Source organism: Penicillium cinerascens (genome assembly GCF_028974065.1).
Source record: "Penicillium cinerascens strain IBT 15544 chromosome Unknown contig_5_segment0_segment0, whole genome shotgun sequence".
Taxonomy (NCBI): domain Eukaryota; kingdom Fungi; phylum Ascomycota; class Eurotiomycetes; order Eurotiales; family Aspergillaceae; genus Penicillium; species Penicillium cinerascens.
Genome location: NW_026695294.1, coordinates 1,719,236 through 1,734,922, shown reverse-complemented (window position 1 = coordinate 1,734,922; position 15,687 = coordinate 1,719,236). Strand labels below are relative to the sequence as shown.

Sequence of the window (15,687 nt, the reverse complement as noted above, 5' to 3'; positions counted from 1 at the left end):
CCCCAGCTGCGATTTCAGCCCCGCCACAGCGCGCCTTACTGGAGTTCTTATATACGAACCATGGATCTCACATGTGGTATTAGTACCATTCATGCGAAATGCACATTCCAAGAATGGAGACGTTTGGTCCGCACCAGCAATCGAAGCAGTTTGTTTTGTGTTTTGATGGGACGGGGAACAAGTTTGCTGGTGACGCTTCCGATACGAATCTCGTGAAGATTTATCGCGTTCGACCCCTTTTCACCTCAGCTTCTCGCGTTGATGCTAATTGGTTGTTAGATGCTCGATCGGAGCCAGAGTCACCAGTACCATTACTACCAGCCCGGCATAGGAACATACGTGACGTCGCATTCGCTCGGAAGTAAAGGCAGATTAGAGCGGATCAAATCAGCCTACAAAAAAGCCAAAGATGCCGCGCTGGGCTCATCCTTCGACGAACACGTGCTGGGAGGATACAAATTCCTTATGCGATACTACGCTCCCGGCGACGACATCTACTTCTTCGGCTTCAGTCGGGGATCCTACACAGCCAGATTCCTAGCAGAGATGCTCGACTACATCGGTCTACTGCAACGCGGCAACGAAGAGCTTATTCGCTTTGCTTGGAAAACATTTGCAAAGTGGCAACATCGACGTGATGCTACACAACATGATCATGAAGAAAGGCATAAACTTTTCAAATTCATGAAGGCTTTTCGGGAGACGTTTAGTCGGCCTGTCAGTCGGATTAAGTTCATGGGGCTCTTTGATACGGTTAACAGTGTTCCGATGTTTGAGAATGCTTGGATGGAGAGGAGCAAGTTTCCGTACACGGCGCAGACTACGGCGAGAGTTATTCGCCATGCGGTTTCTATCGATGAGCGTCGTGCCAAGTTCAGACAAGACTTGATCTCGGAGGTTAAGCCTCTTGTGAATACCCATCCGCATATGCACAAGTTGAGACACTTGTTGTCGCGGGAGGATGGTGAGAAAGCGAATGTCCCGGAGATTGTAGAGCCGGTCAACAACAATGAATCGAGGAAAGCGCGTCGAGCATCTCGACAAGAGACCTATGGTGAAGAAATGCGATACCGCGCACCATCGCCATCGCCGTCACTAACGCCAATTCGGAGACCTAGCGCGGTCGACATACCGACCCACAACGGCCTTTTGACTGATAGAATCTCACTCAAGAGCGCAGTCTCCGGGAATTCTCTCCGCGTCCCCAATTTGGACATACCAGGCCACGAAGAGGACGAGCATAAGCAAGACACTTCAGAGGTCTGGTTCCCCGGGCAGCACGGAGATGTCGGCGGAGGCTGGAAACTCAACCCGAACGACCCAACCCCTCTCAGCCACGTTCCTCTAGTCTGGATGGTAAAAGAAGCGCAAATAGTCGGACTCGAATTCGACCCCGAAAAGCTCAAGCGCTTCAACTGCTACGAAGCACCTTCCTACGAGAACGCGCCTGTCAGAGAACCCACCATCACAAACAGCACCAGCACTTACCCTAGCCAGGAAACCGATCAAGACCCATTCCAAGAAACCCTCACCCGCACAATGGACACCGGCATCGCACACGACTGCCTAACATACGGTGGTGGCCTCTCGTTCTTTTCAACATTCTCCTGGCGATTAATGGAGTACATGCCCTTCCGCAGAATGGATCTGCAAGCCGACGGATCATGGAAACCAATTCGCTGGCCTCTGCCTTGTGGCGAAGTGCGCGATATCCCAGAAAACGCACAGATCCATATTTGTGCTATTCATCGCATGCAGATAGATCCGAACTACCGACCTGGGAATCTGATCATTGGTGGTGGTGGAAGAGGTGTGAAGAGGGCGCCGGAGAGGTATGGGATTGGGGAATGGGAGGTTTGTATGCATGAGGGGGATCTTGTGAGACAAACGTATGTGAGAAAGAAGGTTGAGAGTTCTTGTCTTGATTCTTCTCATGTGGATGCTTGATATTTGCATGGATTCTCGTTTTGCTAGTATCAGGTCCCATCGAATTCCCTTCGCCGGTCAGCCTTTAGGGTCCCATACTCACGCCACTCTGTCACCGCCAATCAGTATATATAAATTATGGCCTGGAAAGCAGTCTATTGGTGACAGGGGGAACTCTTGATAGCTCACTATGCTCCTGAATCTTAATTTTTAGGTTTTATGACATATTACAAAGACTGGAATCTCTAGGTCTAATGTAGACTGTACTGCTTGAACGGGCTATTTTAATAGTGTCTCTTGCCTGAGCCAATAGAAAATTGATGGTTTGATTGGCCACGGGCCTGGCAATGAGGTTCCTATATAATTCCATTCCTTTTTGATCCAAGTACTGACGAAAATTTGGAAATTTGCATGCTTTCCAACCTTTCATCTTTCGCATTTTTCAGCGGAAGGTCTCGCGGTCAAAGCTAGGGCTCATTCTAGCAGCGCAATTAGACTGTTTATATGATCAAATAATCATCCTGGTGCGCGGATTCGGAGTTGTGTGTCTGAAAAGCATTAGCATTGATCAATTGATGTGCAAAAACAAGCAAAGAAAACTCACGAAGAGCATCCAAGGCACATTGCTTCGATCATGCTTTGGCTGCTGTGCTCGCGCACGCCATACTTTCTCGAGTAGTGTCTTCGGTCCTTCAATACCCATTTCGGACCTGCCATTGATTTCCGCCAGGCGCAGTAAAATGTAATGCCGTGAATGCGGGGAAAGACAATCAGCCCCCGCCATAAACAGAGGCATGACTGAGAGCTCAACCAGAGCACTGCTTCCAGGAATATTTGCCAAAGAATCAAGAATTGCAGCAACAGATTCCTGTATACGCGCTTCTGCAGCGGACTCGGTGGCATCAAGGAGGCGCAAGCTGCGCAGGATACAGGTGTGACGAAATGCCTCGGCGACTGATAACCAAAGCGGGTCGTCGCTGGGATAGAAGCAGCGGGAGCTATCCCAATGATAAAGCTTCAGAACTAGCCCTTGAAGTAGTTCTTCGTACTCTGTAGCTTCTAAGCGGCCGCTCGAATGCGCTTTTGCTCGTTCGAGGATTTCGCCGATGATGAAAACTATCTCCCGTGGACAGCCGTTGACTGATTCAAATCGTAAGTCGCAGAGTGACAGTAACCTTTTGCGAAGGTCTTGGGTGAAGCATAATCGTTCCGGTGTCGAGAATGCGCGAATGATATCCAACCTTGGGTAGCATAATATTAGCATATGGAATGGAAATAATCCTCGGAGTTTAGGATATATCACCAGACAAGGTTGCCTAGAAAGAACACGGTCCTCTTGTGCTCAACAGTCAATGTCTGGTCCAGCTTCAACTGCGAACATATAGACATAGCGCCTGAGATATGAGCCCCATGCGATGAGATTCCCGATTCGCAAATCTAAGCTCAGTCTTTTGAGTCATGTATTCGCATCTGTCAGGAATACATTAACTCACGTCATGAAGTAGGAGAATCTGAATGGTAGCGAAGACGCCATCACACTCATTCTCATCAAAGGCCCCGGAGCCGACCTTCTTGATGGTACGCCCTAGCGCGGTGATGGCTTTGAGCCGATAATCGACGGCCGCTGATTCACAAAGATGTGAATCCCCCTTCAAACGACCCAAATGGCATGCTGATAGCCCGAGGACTGCGTATAAAAGACCGATTTGCTCGTAAGCAAGAGGAAGCACGTAAAGTCGATAAGGGTTGTCACTGCCATCGAGTTGTGCTATTTGATGCGGGCAAATGATTTGGTCGTCTGTGAAAAATTAGATATGGTTCATGATGGTCTGAATCCGAGCTATGCTTACAATGCGCCAAGAGTGTTTCTACCTCGACCGAAGCAAGAAGCTTGTCGAGTCCACGTTGATCACTCGGCGTCAAGCTCTGCATCGGCGTGGTAAGACCTGCCGTGTCCGCAACTGTCGCAGAAGCACCCGACTGTTCATTATTATGATTCACTTGAGGTGGATTTTCACTGGAGCTTCCCTCGGGAGTAATCTGAGCCGGTATTGGCGCTTCTCGGTTCTTCCACTTCCCACGGCTGGCAATGCCACAGAAGCGAAATTTGTCAGGATACCCTTCACATTGAAGTCCTTTACTGATACAACGCCTGCAATTCGGTCGCGCACGATCACATCGACGCGACTTCTTGCGGCATGTCAGACAGGCAGCATCTATTCAGCAAATCAGATATGCCTCGGAAGGCCGCTTTCTTGACACGTACCGGTGAATCCCATGTTCGATTATCAGTCTAGATGCATCAATGAACTCATTTTGCTAGAAGTAAAGAATTCATGATAACCTTAAGCTCACGCACGCGCCCTTCCCGTAAGCAAGTCGAATGAGGTAGGGGGCTTGAGTTGGGGTCGAGCGATCATGGATACTGGATCTCGGATATACTGAGCCGCCGAAGTTATGCCGAGGATGGCAGACCATGAGGTATCAAGTTATTAACGGAGTATACATATTCAATTCCTAGTTAAAGTGACAGTGAACTGATCTCAAACCATCGGATGAGATATCGGATAAATGGAAATCCTCTCACTTAATTACGTAGCCACCCGGAAATGACGGATCCAACGGGTCCAACTAATTTAGCCGTCGCATTTCCCTCGGGGCAAAGACCACCGACGGCCCGTTCAATAGCACACGGCCGGTCTTTCGATGAAGAAATGCGGTCATAACATTCCTAAATTCAATTCTAAGTGCATTCGGCATTGAGATCTCACAATATTGTACCAGGTCGTGATCCAAGTTGAACTGGCAGGTATGAAGGCCCACAATTGACAATCAACCCCGCATCCCCGCATTAGCAGCCTCAGAGGTTGACCGTTGAAAGTCCTCCAAGCACGCGTTTAAAAAAAGAATACAAAGCGCGAGATCAAGATGTCAACTCCAATTGTGGACTCCCATGTCCATCTCTTCCCAGCCTCACACCTCCCAACTCTAGCCTGGTACGGCCCAAACAGCCCCCTTGGCACCCAGCACAGCGTCAACGAATACCGACACGCCGCGTTATCCGTCCCAACTTCCGCAAACACCCCGGGAAAATATCTCCGCGGGTTCATCTTCCTCGAAACCGATCGCATATCCTCAGTAGATGACCGGTCCGGCCCAGGATGGAAACATGCTCTAGACGAGGTATCCCTGCTCACGCGTATCGCGCTCGGCGAGCCAGAACCCGGAGAAGGGCATAGCGCCGTCGATAAGGATCTTTGTCTTGGGATTGTACCTTGGGCACCTGTTCCTGGTGGCCCAGATGTTCTACAGAAGTACATGGCCAAGGTTAAAGAGCGGACAAAGACGGATAATATCTGGCGGAAGGTGTGTGGGGTTAGGTATCTGGTTCAGGATAAGCCGGCAGGAGTTATGTTGAGCACTGAATTTGTGGATGCTTTGCGCTGGTTGGGACGGGAGGGACTTGCGTTTGATCTTGGAATTGATGCAAGACAGGGTGGATTGCATCAGTTGCGAGAGGCTGTTGAAATGATGGATAAGGTGTATGCTGGGACAGAAGGCAATGGACTGAACATTGTTATCAGTGGGTTTTGTCTTGCTTGTTTTACTGTGGGCGTTATGCTAACATTGATGGCACAGATCACCTTTGCAAACCTAATCTTCGGATCTTGCCTGACTCGGTTTCTACTCATGAGGAGTATTTGGAGTGGAAGAATTTGATTACAAAGATGGCTTCTGCGAGTGAAAGCACGTATATGAAGCTCTCTGGAGCATTCGCGGAGCTTCCGCCATTAAGTAGAAAGGTTGAGCCCGATATTTCTGATCTGGTGAGCCGACTACAGCCCTGGACAGACGTGGTATTTGATGCATTTGGATGCGAGCGTGTGATGTTCGGCTCGGACTGGCCGGTGTGTAATGTTGGCGGCGGTGGAAATGACGTCTCGTGGAATAGATGGCGCAGAGTTATCGAAGAGATTTTGGAACGAAGAGAGCTTACGGAGGAGCAAAAGCAAGGGGTGTGGGGACAAGTAGCAGTGAAGGCGTACGGTGTTGAGCTTTGAAAGATTTTTGTATATCAGGAGAAGGTTCCATTTTCTATCGAGGTCACAACACATCGCAATATCTACTGTAGATTGACAAAGAGCCCACCATCAACCAGAATCTGTGCACCGGTCTATATAATCATTAGCACGATACCGGTTAACCGACGCGAGAAAGCAACTTACCACATAATTACTTAAATCCTCACAAGCCAAGAAAACAGCCGGTCCTGCCAAATCCGGCGGTTGGCCAAGCCTACCAAGGGGAATCCGACCCTCCATGTAAGCCCTTTTCTCCGGATCCGCCATATCCTCATCATTAAGCTGAGTGCGGATAGTACCCGGAAGCAAAGCATTGCAGCGAATGTTATACTTGCCCAACGCCACAGCACAAGACTGCATAAGACTCAACACACCAGCCTTAGTAGGCGTATAATGAGTCTGCTGGCCACCGCCGACGAGCGCAGAAATCGAACTAATCCCGATAATAGACCCGCCGGGAGGTGACTGAGCCAGCGCCATTTGGCGGGCGGCCGCTTGTGTTGCGAAGAAGGCGCCGGAGAGGTTGGTTGAGATGGTATGGTTTAGGAGGGAAGGTTCGAGCCTGCTTCTGTTAGTTTTGGTTGATTGCTGGGGTATGAAGAATACGGACTCAAGGAAGTCGGCGAATTGACACACGCCGGCATTGCTTACGAACACGTCGAGACGTCCGAATGCTTCGACGGTCTGGGCGACGAAATTCTTGCCTGTCTCGGGCTGCGAGATGTCGCCGGATACTGTAATGAATCGACTTTTGTCCGCTCCGGCTTCGATCTCGTTTACATCTTTGCGGAGCGCTTCTAGCAGGGCGTCCTCCTTGGGTCCGCCCAGGTGGCTGACGGAGACTTTGGCTCCGTGGCGGAGGTATTCTAGGGCAATTGCCTACATTAATCGAGGTCAGTGGACTTTTTTTGAAGCGGCTTCAGACTGATGAAGAGGGAAAGGAGCTGATTACCCGTCCAATGCCGGTGAGGCCGCCGGTGATGGCAGCAACCTTGCCAACGAGTAACTGCGGGAGAGGCATGGTGATTATGCTGTGACGATTCTTTTGCAACTGAGCGACAAAAGGCTAAAGAATAATGCCGGCGTCTCCGCTTAACACAGGAAAAGGACGCGCTGTCAATTTTCACCAGCACAACGCAAAGCCCCGATAAGATTTCGGGCCTCGCGATGATGTTACCCCGAGTGTGGGGGAAGCAACCCCACAACGAGGGGCAAAGACGCAACTTTGTTCCGCGCAGCCAGTCCGAGGCACGTGCTGACCTGACGTTAGTGGGAGAAAAAGGGCGGGTGTGTACAAGTGGAGATTACATTTTAGGTACTCAGTATTACTAGGGAAAAGTTCTCATTCGGGAACATGTCAGTCTATAGGAATGAGTTTCGCAAATGCTATTTATGTACATGAACATCATTGGAGGTTGAACAATTCGTCAAGTCAAGGAACAGGAAATGGGAGTAATATTTATAACACCTTGAACCAAAAATATTTCAGGCAGTCGTGCCATTGATCTTCTCCTCAGGAGCACGCAGGCTCTTCTGCGGCGCGGGGGTAAGAAGAGTAGAGGCCGGGATCAGCGCGGCAGCAGGGTTAAGCTCAAGTCCGAACCCAGGCTTGTCCAGAATCGAGACATCGAGATATCCATTGGTGGGGATGGGCTCGTTCAAGAACAGGTTGCCGAAGACGGGCAGGACAGACTTGCCATCGGGCGAGTTGGCCAGGTATTCTTGGAAGGGGCTGTTGATCTGGGAGACAACGAAGTGATAGGAGTAGGGGCCGGACGCGTGAGGCACTACGGGGATATCATAGGCGGCGGCGAGAGCGGAGACTTTGAGGAGCTCGGTCATACCACCGAGCCACATAACATCGGGCTGGATGATGTCGAGGTTACGGCCCTCGACGAGCTTGCGGAAGCCGTAGCGGGAGAACTCATGCTCACCGGTGGTGAACTTGACGGTGGGATGGGCGCGCTTCAGCAGGGCGTGGCCGTCGAAGTCATCGGGCGAAAGGCACTCCTCCCACCAGTCAATGTTCAAGCCGATGGCCTCGCAGCGCTTGACCAGCTCGATAGTGTAGGGGACAGTAAGAGACATGTAGCAGTCGACGCGAAGAGGGAAATCGGGTCCGACGCTGGCTCGCTGCTCACGTAGGTACTCGACGTTCTTTACGAGACCCTCGGTGCCCTCGTCCGGGCCGTGGGGCAATGCCACCTTGGCTCCGATGAAGCCCATGGATTTGGCAGCCGCAGGCTGAGGACCAGTGCAGTAGAAATTTAATCGCTCCCGAGTGGCACCGCCGATCATCTTGTAGACGGGCTCGTTGCGAATCTTACCCAGGAGATCCCAGATGGCCAAATCAATGACCGAGATCACGGCTGTGGGCAGACCCTTGCGGCCATAGAACATTGAGGCGCGGTACATTTTCTCGAACAGGTTGTTGGTATCGCGGGGGTCTAACCAAATAGTACATGTTAGTTTCTGGGTTCTTCTGTGCACATCGGAAGTACTCCGCACCTTCGCCGATCAGGAAGCGCTCGAAGTGCTGGTGGGTCAGCCAGCAAGCAGGAGGACCGCCGAAGCCAGTCGCAAAGCCCTTGCTCCCATTCGTAGCCTCAATCTCAACACAGAAAGATCCCAGCACGTTGATGCCCCAGGAAGTACGCGAACGGCGGTACTCCGGCCACTTGGCCATGGGAGTCGAGATATTGCTGTCGATCAGCCAGTGACCTCCCTTGACCTAGTGAACTGTTAGTACTCTGGCAGTTCAATATTAAGTCTTCTCGTGCATTCATACATTGTGGTAGTCGCCGCCGGAGCCAACGCCATCAATGACGAAAGTGCGGATCTCCTTAATGCGGGGAAACTGAGATGTTGAGCCCATGATGGAATATGGTGAAATAGAGATCGGTGCTTGAAAATGCTGATCCACAGAAGAACAGAGGATATGAAAAGAAAGAAAAACAGAGAGATCTCGTGAAGTCGTGGGGGTCCAGGACTTTTTCAAGTCGCGAGGGGAAATCCGAGGCCTCGGGGCATTTCTGGCCCGAAGACCGGGAAATCATGTTACCCTTCTCCAGCCATCGGCCCCAATTACTCTTTGCAATGGCTTGGTTGTTGCACCAATCAAAGCTATCTAGGGGGCTTCAGAACTTCATTCTGCCTAAAAGATATCATTGCTGGGCTCACTTTGTACCTTCTGCTTTTATCCGTACTACTCTCTAGTCTTGGCCTCCATCCTTCCGCACCTCTAGTCCTAACTATCACCGCGAGTTGATAGGAATAATAGAGAGGCTCATTCATGCAGGAACTATACGCATAGTATTTGTACAGCTAGGTAGGGATATTAACCCAACTCGGACCAACAGATGCAACGTTACGCATGTCGCATGTGCCACACGCGGGGAGAATTGTGGGGTTCCGCCCCGGCTCAGGAGCCTGAGGCTGACACCCTCCGGTGATCCGCCAAATCTTCTTTCTCCTCTTCTTCCTTCGGTCCAAAGACTGCTCTATCGGACTATTGCCGCGCATTTTCTCTCGGCCTAGGTCACTCGGGTACATCCCGAGTCCCTAGCTTATCTCTAGATCTGACTCGCGCCATGGTCGATCCCCGATAGAGCCTATCTCGCTATAGCAAAATGCCGAACGCGCCACCTCTGTCGCAGCAGGGCGCAACCTCCAATCAGCGCCTTGGAGACCCTGATAGGGATCAGAGTCCGGCTGAATACTCGTCCGGTATTGACTCGGACAATGATCAGGGTCCCAATGGCTCCGGTAGCTCGCGCGCATTGAAGAGGAAGCGCCCACTCACCGTCTCGTACGTACCCAGTTGATCATGCCACGCCGGCGACCTCGCCTTTCAGATTGTAAGGGTTTTTGACGACTAACTGTACCTCAAGGTGTGAGCTCTGCAAGCAGAGGAAAGTCAAGTGTGGTATGTGCGCACACTCCCTGAGGAATTCGGGAACCGCTAACCAGGCGCGAACAGATCGAGTGCAGCCGAGTTGCGGCTGGTGTGGCCGGAACGGCCAGATATGTGAGTATAAAGAAAGGAAAAAACCTGGTCTGCGGGCTGGCTACGGAAAGGAATTGGAGCAGCGTCTCGGTTTGTGCGCCATCCTTTTTCACTGGACCCAAATCTCATTCTTTCTATAGACAGGCTAGAGCAGGTCATCCAGTCTCAAGCCCGGCTTATTGAAATGCATATACTGCAAGGCCAATCTGGACTGGGCCAGGAAATGCACCACGGCGGATCAATCTCTTACAGCTCGCCGTCGGAACCCTCCGCAATCCACGGCCCAAGCCCTCGGACTGCGGCCTATTTCAATGACCCTGCATCTTCGGTTACTCTACCTTCCCGTCGGGCAGAGGCATCCATCGCTAGCCCCTCGGATATATCAGTTAATAATCTGGTACAAAATGGCCTCCAGAATGGAAATGCCGTATCCGCGATGGGCTCGTTACAGCCGACGCAGAATGCTCACAACGGCGACTACACCGGGAATGAATCATCTTTGAAAGTCCCAGTCAACCTTTTCGCGAACCAAGAGCAATCATTCGCGGACCCCGATCTGGATCTTCCGCCATACGATCTACTCTATGCACTAGTGGATCTGTATTTCGAGCATATCAACTCCTGGTGCCCGATTCTTCATCGCCGGTCAACATTGGATACTTTCTTTGGACCATCACCACTGGAAGAGGCAGATCGCATGGTGTTATATGCCATTGTGGCAACGACATTACGCTTTTCTACAGATACCCGACTCAACGAGCAAAATCGAAAGCGCTTCCACGATTCTTCTAAACAAAAGGTTCTCTTGTATGGCCTGGAGAATTCGTCAGTGAAAGCCCTTCAGGCTCTTGTTATTTTGGCCTTGGATTTGGTTGGATCTTCAAATGGCCCACCGGGATGGAAGCTACTGGCTTTGATCACCCGATCTGTCGTTCAGTTGGGATTGGCTGTGGAGTCAAAGTCCTCTCTTATCGCCCCAATCTACCCCTCAATCTATACCCTGAGAGCTGTCACACTGCCTGAACCCGACTCTTGGATCGAAGATGAGAGCAGACGTCGTTTATTCTGGATGGTCTACCTGTTGGACAGGTATTCGACAATTGCCACCGCATTCAATTTTGCTTTGGATGATAAGGACATCGACCGCAAACTACCTTGTAAAGATGAATTCTTCATGAAGAATCAACCCGTTGAGACTCGGCGGTTCCACTACTCCGGTGAACGTGTCGATTACCTGAGCCACGCAGAGAACGTTGGTTCGTTCGGTTTATATATGGAGGTTCTCGGAATTCTATCCCGCATTCACAAATTCTTGAAGCGTCCCGTGGACATTGGATCTCTATCCGACGTGGAAGAGTGGCAAGCCACCTATCGCAAGCTCGATAGCGAGCTGACTTCGTGGGAGTTCAATCTGCCTGCAGAGTACGCCTATGAGAACTCTTCTCGACTCTTCAACGGTGGCAAGCAGAACCGTACGTTGCACAGCGACTGGGTGCAGCTCCACACCACCTACCAAACGTGAGTACCATCCTTCATTACTACCATCCTTATCCTGACCTTTATCTAGGGCCGTGATCCGCCTACACTCATCAGCAGCATACCCAACGACGCGGTCCCCAATCTTCACCCCTTCCTACAGCGCCAGCCAACGGTGCCTATTAGCAGTGGACAACATCCTCACAGTAACCCGCATCGTTGTCGAAAACAACATACTCGACAAACTCGGGCCCCCCTTCGCATTCACCCTCTGGGTCTCAGCACGCCTGCTTCTCGTCCACGGATCAACAATCGCCCACACAGTCAGCCCCGACATAATCTTCTTCGTCGACACCCTCGCCCACATGGGCGGGCACTGGAAAGTTGCAGAACGATATAGCAACATCCTCCAACGCGTCCTCGACGAATACGGCGAATACCAACAGTCCGCAGCCACAGACTGCGAGCGCTCCACTCCATCAACTGTCAAGATCCTGGCGGATATGCGACGGTGTGCCTTTGATTTGGACTTTTTGATCTCGCGCCAACCACGCGAGTCTCCATCTACTATGAGTAACGGAGGTAATGATCACTCACGACCGTCTGCATCTGCCGTCATACCGCGCAACCTGGCACCGAATGAACTGGAGTATCTCGATGTCTTTGGCTTCTTTAATGTCCCGCGCGTGCCACCAGCTCGTGTTCCAGACCCGACGGCGGCTGCGCATCTTGATATGTCGGGATCGGTTGCGAATCCAATGTCTATACATGGACTTACGGGAGGCCCAATGGTTGATGGGAATTCGTCTGCGAATGCGAATGAGTTCAACATCACGAACTATCTAATTCCAACGCCGGAAACGGATTGGCTGTTCCGTCCAGCGGGGTGAGAGTTCCAGTCACTGGGTCATTAATTGGATATCACGTCATCCCATCTTTTCCTAGTACACTGTGTGAACTAAGTCTCACCCTGAGAGTGCAACCTCTCAAGATTCTCGTACCAACCATACGAGCCATATTCAAAGCCTCAGACACTCGAGTCACCTCATCCCTCCGTCTTGAGGTTGGGAATGACCTTCATCGGTTTGCTTGGGTCCTGCCCTACCATTCGTCTATATTCTTACAAATACATATTGATTGATTCATGGATGCCTGTATATACCCTCGTTCACAGGTTGAGCAACGGATCTGGATTAGTACATAGTCTTAGTCGCATTCTATTCAAAGCATCACTCCTCGAACCTCGCAATTCTCAATTTTCCAAACCTACCTAGTACACATCCGGACAAGTATAAATTGACAAACTACGCGCAAAGAAATGGATACCATCCCAAGGTCGCAAGATAGACACAATCCATTCGAGTTCTACATAATCGAACACAAAAACACTGTATAAATTTTCGGTAACCAGACCGAGCCCACCACCCAACCCCTCAAGCATCAACACGACCAGCGTTTTTGCAATTGCCACGCATGCAAACAAAGGAAATCAGAGCAGAGAATGGCCAGAAAGGAAAAATAGAGGGAAACATCATGATCATGTACGTGAGAAAAAAGAAAAGAACATGCAAGGTCCACAGCGCCCAAGGAAGCATAAAGTGTCAAGTCATAGCATGAGGTTCGTGGTCAGCAATTAAGCCGAGTTGGAGGGAGCGGAAGGTTGCAGGCAGACGAGGACTTCCTCGAGGAAGGCATCGAGGACGGCGTCAACGCCTCCGCCCATTTGAACTGGGGCTTCCATGTCCCAGCGGTGGAGGTTCGCGAGCGATTGAGCGATCTCGTCAGTAACATGTTCCATGCCGCGGTGAATTTTGACGTTTCGGTCCCATTGTTTCTCTTCTTCGGGGGTCGCTTTCGTCTGGCTCCGGGCTGGGTCAAGACGGGCGAGGTGGCGAGCTCGTCGGTTCATGGCTGCGCGGAGGGCGGGGACGATGACAGAACCATAGGCTGTTGCGCGCTCGTTCTCGGTTGGGGTTTTTGGTGGATTTGGTAGTCTTGGTGCTTCTTCTGTCAGAGGGCTTTGGGAAGGCGTGTGCTGCCTGGAAAGACGACGTTCGTGCTTTTCCTGTCTGCCAGGCGCGAGCTTGGATTTGAGGCCTGGGGTGGGCTTTGGAGAGCTATCGGTTTGCTTCTGGAGACCGTAATGGGGTGATGCTCGAGCTTGGGATGGACTCGCGGGGGTATCGGGAAGCGGGCGTTGAAGAAATGCAGGCTTCCGGGAGAGCTGGCCAGGGCTAGATGGCTGCTCTCGCTTTACGGAGCTTGAATCGCCAGGGGAGGCCGATTGTGCAGGCGATTGATTACCCATACCACTGGCGTAATCCATGACTGCCTGTGCGTATCGTTCATTGTAAGGTGAATTCTTGTCGGGGGTGTTTGCAGCCATTGGAGAGCGAGGGTTGCATGGAGAGGGCAGTGGTTGAGAGGTTGCATTTTTCGTAGGTGATGTTGGGGCAGACGGAGGAAGAGGAGTTTTGGTTGGAGATGCATCAACAGGAGACTTCACCACGTGAGATTGTGAAGGGCGAGCAGTTGGAGCCTGTTTACAATCATCTCGCAAATCCCATTCCTCTGTCTCCTGGCTACGTGAGTTCGTGTCGGAAGCATTTAGCGGTCTCAATACTGGCGCAGCCCCAGGTCTTCCAACAGGGCGAACAGTGCCAAAGTCCCAGAGATCCTCATGCTCCTCGGGTTGCGGTTGCACCGGCTCCTCGATCTCGTCATAATCATCCTGATCGTCTCCTTGACCATGGTGCGTTGCCTGCCAGCGCTCCGCACGTTCAATCAACTCCGTGAGGTATGTAGTCCTCTTTGCACGCTTAATGAACGGATGCTCCAGCAACTCCTTTGCGGAGGGTCGCTCCTTCGGGTCTCTGCGCAAGCATAGTTCAACAAATTGCTTAAAAGGCTTGCTGAAGTTGCCATTGAGAATCGGAGGGGGATTCTTCGGGATCAAAAACAGCACCTTCATCGGATGGATGTCTGCATATGGTGGGTCTCCACACGCCAACTCGATGGCTGTGATTCCTAGAGACCAAACGTCGGCTTTGTAGTCATACCCTGACTGCTTGATGACCTCTGGAGCCATCCAGAATGGCGTTCCCACAAACGTGTTCTTCTTGGTCATTGTTGCTGACAGCTGTCCAGACACGCCGAAATCGGCCAATTTGACTTGGCCACTCGCACTCAATAGAATGTTCGCAGCTACCACGATGTTAGCTTCTTGCAAGCAGAACAAGGTGGGTCTCCTTACCTTTGATATCTCGATGGAGCTTATGGTCACTGTGGAGGTAATCCAAGCCTCGCAGAAGCTCACGTAAGATAATTGCAATGTACTCTTCATGGATCACCCCCGGACGCAAAAGACCATGGCAACTCCCGCCAGAACAGAACTCCATGATGATCCACAAATGCGAGCCTTTTAAGTATGAACCATGGTATTTGGTGACATATGGGGATTTCAGCTCGGACAGGATCGCAATCTCCTGGATGATGTCGTCCACTTCGTCTTCGGCATTTTCGACGTCGATGATTTTGATAGCCACGGATTCTCCGGTTCGCCTATCCACACTGTTTCAAACATCGAATATTAGCACGCTTTCCTCGAGTCAAGCATCGGTGCTAGGGTTCTCCGTGACTTACCCTTTGTAGACCCTGCCGAAGCTTCCACCACCTATTGAGACCGCGGGTTGACAATTAGATCGGAAAGCTCTTCAGACTGGAGGGGCAATATTTGATCTTACCTATGCATGTTTGCTTAGTGTATATGGATTCGGGGTCGATGGGTGCGGGCATCTTGGCAGCTTATCGGGGTCTCTAGCGGAGAGAGAAGCCCATAAAACACTTGTGTACCTAGCTCGGTAATCAGCGCCTGCGATTGAGCGGAAATAGGTCTTCGGAGCGAAATTATGAGATGTTTAGGATGTAGAGAAGGCAATGTTGATGAGGCACGACGAGGCTAGGAAAACGTACTGCGGCGTCTCACGGCTGTGAAGGGTCCGTAGACCGCGGCGCGGGGGGAATGTAGGAGCAAGCAAGGAAGGCAGAAAAGGTGACAGGAATCGGCGCTAGTAGTCGGGCCTCCTGTTCAGGCCGTTAGTCACTGTCAAGGAAACGGATGAGTGGAATTGTTTGGGAGCAACGCACTGATGATCGGTCCAACCGAGATGTCAACAAAGATGGAAGGAGTGATATAGA

The 15,687-nt window shown here is 51.2% G+C and overlaps 7 protein-coding genes across 7 annotated transcripts; 3 read left to right on the top strand and 4 right to left on the bottom strand.

The window, feature by feature from the left end:
* Positions 1-113: 113 nt before the first annotated feature.
* On the top strand, positions 114-1,947 carry N7498_005103 (T6SS phospholipase effector Tle1-like catalytic domain-containing protein; the record flags this gene model as incomplete). Its single annotated transcript, XM_058452165.1, has 2 exons — positions 114-227; positions 280-1,947. 2 exons carry the CDS (start codon positions 114-116, stop codon positions 1,945-1,947), a joined length of 1,782 nt encoding a protein of 593 aa, XP_058308703.1.
* Positions 1,948-2,426: 479 nt separating this feature from the next.
* On the bottom strand, positions 2,427-4,205 carry N7498_005102 (Zn(II)2Cys6 transcription factor; the record flags this gene model as incomplete). The annotated part of the gene is made up of 6 exons (XM_058452164.1): positions 2,427-2,474; positions 2,531-3,167; positions 3,230-3,297; positions 3,420-3,724; positions 3,777-4,142; positions 4,193-4,205. 6 exons carry the CDS (start codon positions 4,203-4,205, stop codon positions 2,427-2,429), a joined length of 1,437 nt encoding a protein of 478 aa, XP_058308702.1.
* Positions 4,206-4,854: 649 nt separating this feature from the next.
* N7498_005101 (uncharacterized protein) lies at positions 4,855-5,987 on the top strand (the record flags this gene model as incomplete). The annotated part of the gene is made up of 2 exons (XM_058452163.1): positions 4,855-5,509; positions 5,566-5,987. 2 exons carry the CDS (start codon positions 4,855-4,857, stop codon positions 5,985-5,987), a joined length of 1,077 nt encoding a protein of 358 aa, XP_058308701.1.
* Positions 5,988-6,049: 62 nt separating this feature from the next.
* On the bottom strand, positions 6,050-7,029 carry N7498_005100 (SDR family NAD(P)-dependent oxidoreductase; the record flags this gene model as incomplete). Its single annotated transcript, XM_058452162.1, has 3 exons — positions 6,050-6,100; positions 6,153-6,887; positions 6,961-7,029. The coding sequence occupies 3 exons, from the start codon at positions 7,027-7,029 to the stop codon at positions 6,050-6,052; spliced, it is 855 nt and encodes a 284-aa protein (XP_058308700.1).
* A 464-nt stretch (positions 7,030-7,493) lies between these two features.
* Positions 7,494-8,935, bottom strand: N7498_005099 (enolase C-terminal domain-like protein; the record flags this gene model as incomplete). Its single annotated transcript, XM_058452161.1, has 3 exons — positions 8,797-8,935; positions 8,517-8,739; positions 7,494-8,455 (listed from the first exon to the last, which is right to left on the bottom strand). The coding sequence occupies exons 1-3, from the start codon at positions 8,881-8,883 to the stop codon at positions 7,494-7,496; spliced, it is 1,272 nt and encodes a 423-aa protein (XP_058308699.1). The 5' UTR covers positions 8,884-8,935.
* A 702-nt stretch (positions 8,936-9,637) lies between these two features.
* Positions 9,638-12,380, top strand: N7498_005098 (putative C6 transcription factor; the record flags this gene model as incomplete). The annotated part of the gene is made up of 5 exons (XM_058452160.1): positions 9,638-9,816; positions 9,899-9,933; positions 9,988-10,104; positions 10,155-11,532; positions 11,582-12,380. The coding sequence occupies 5 exons, from the start codon at positions 9,638-9,640 to the stop codon at positions 12,378-12,380; spliced, it is 2,508 nt and encodes an 835-aa protein (XP_058308698.1).
* Positions 12,381-13,123: 743 nt separating this feature from the next.
* N7498_005097 (putative Ste20-like serine/threonine protein kinase) lies at positions 13,124-15,285 on the bottom strand (the record flags this gene model as incomplete). Its single annotated transcript, XM_058452159.1, has 4 exons — positions 13,124-14,694; positions 14,744-15,060; positions 15,133-15,163; positions 15,234-15,285. The coding sequence occupies 4 exons, from the start codon at positions 15,283-15,285 to the stop codon at positions 13,124-13,126; spliced, it is 1,971 nt and encodes a 656-aa protein (XP_058308697.1).
* Positions 15,286-15,687: the final 402 nt, after the last annotated feature.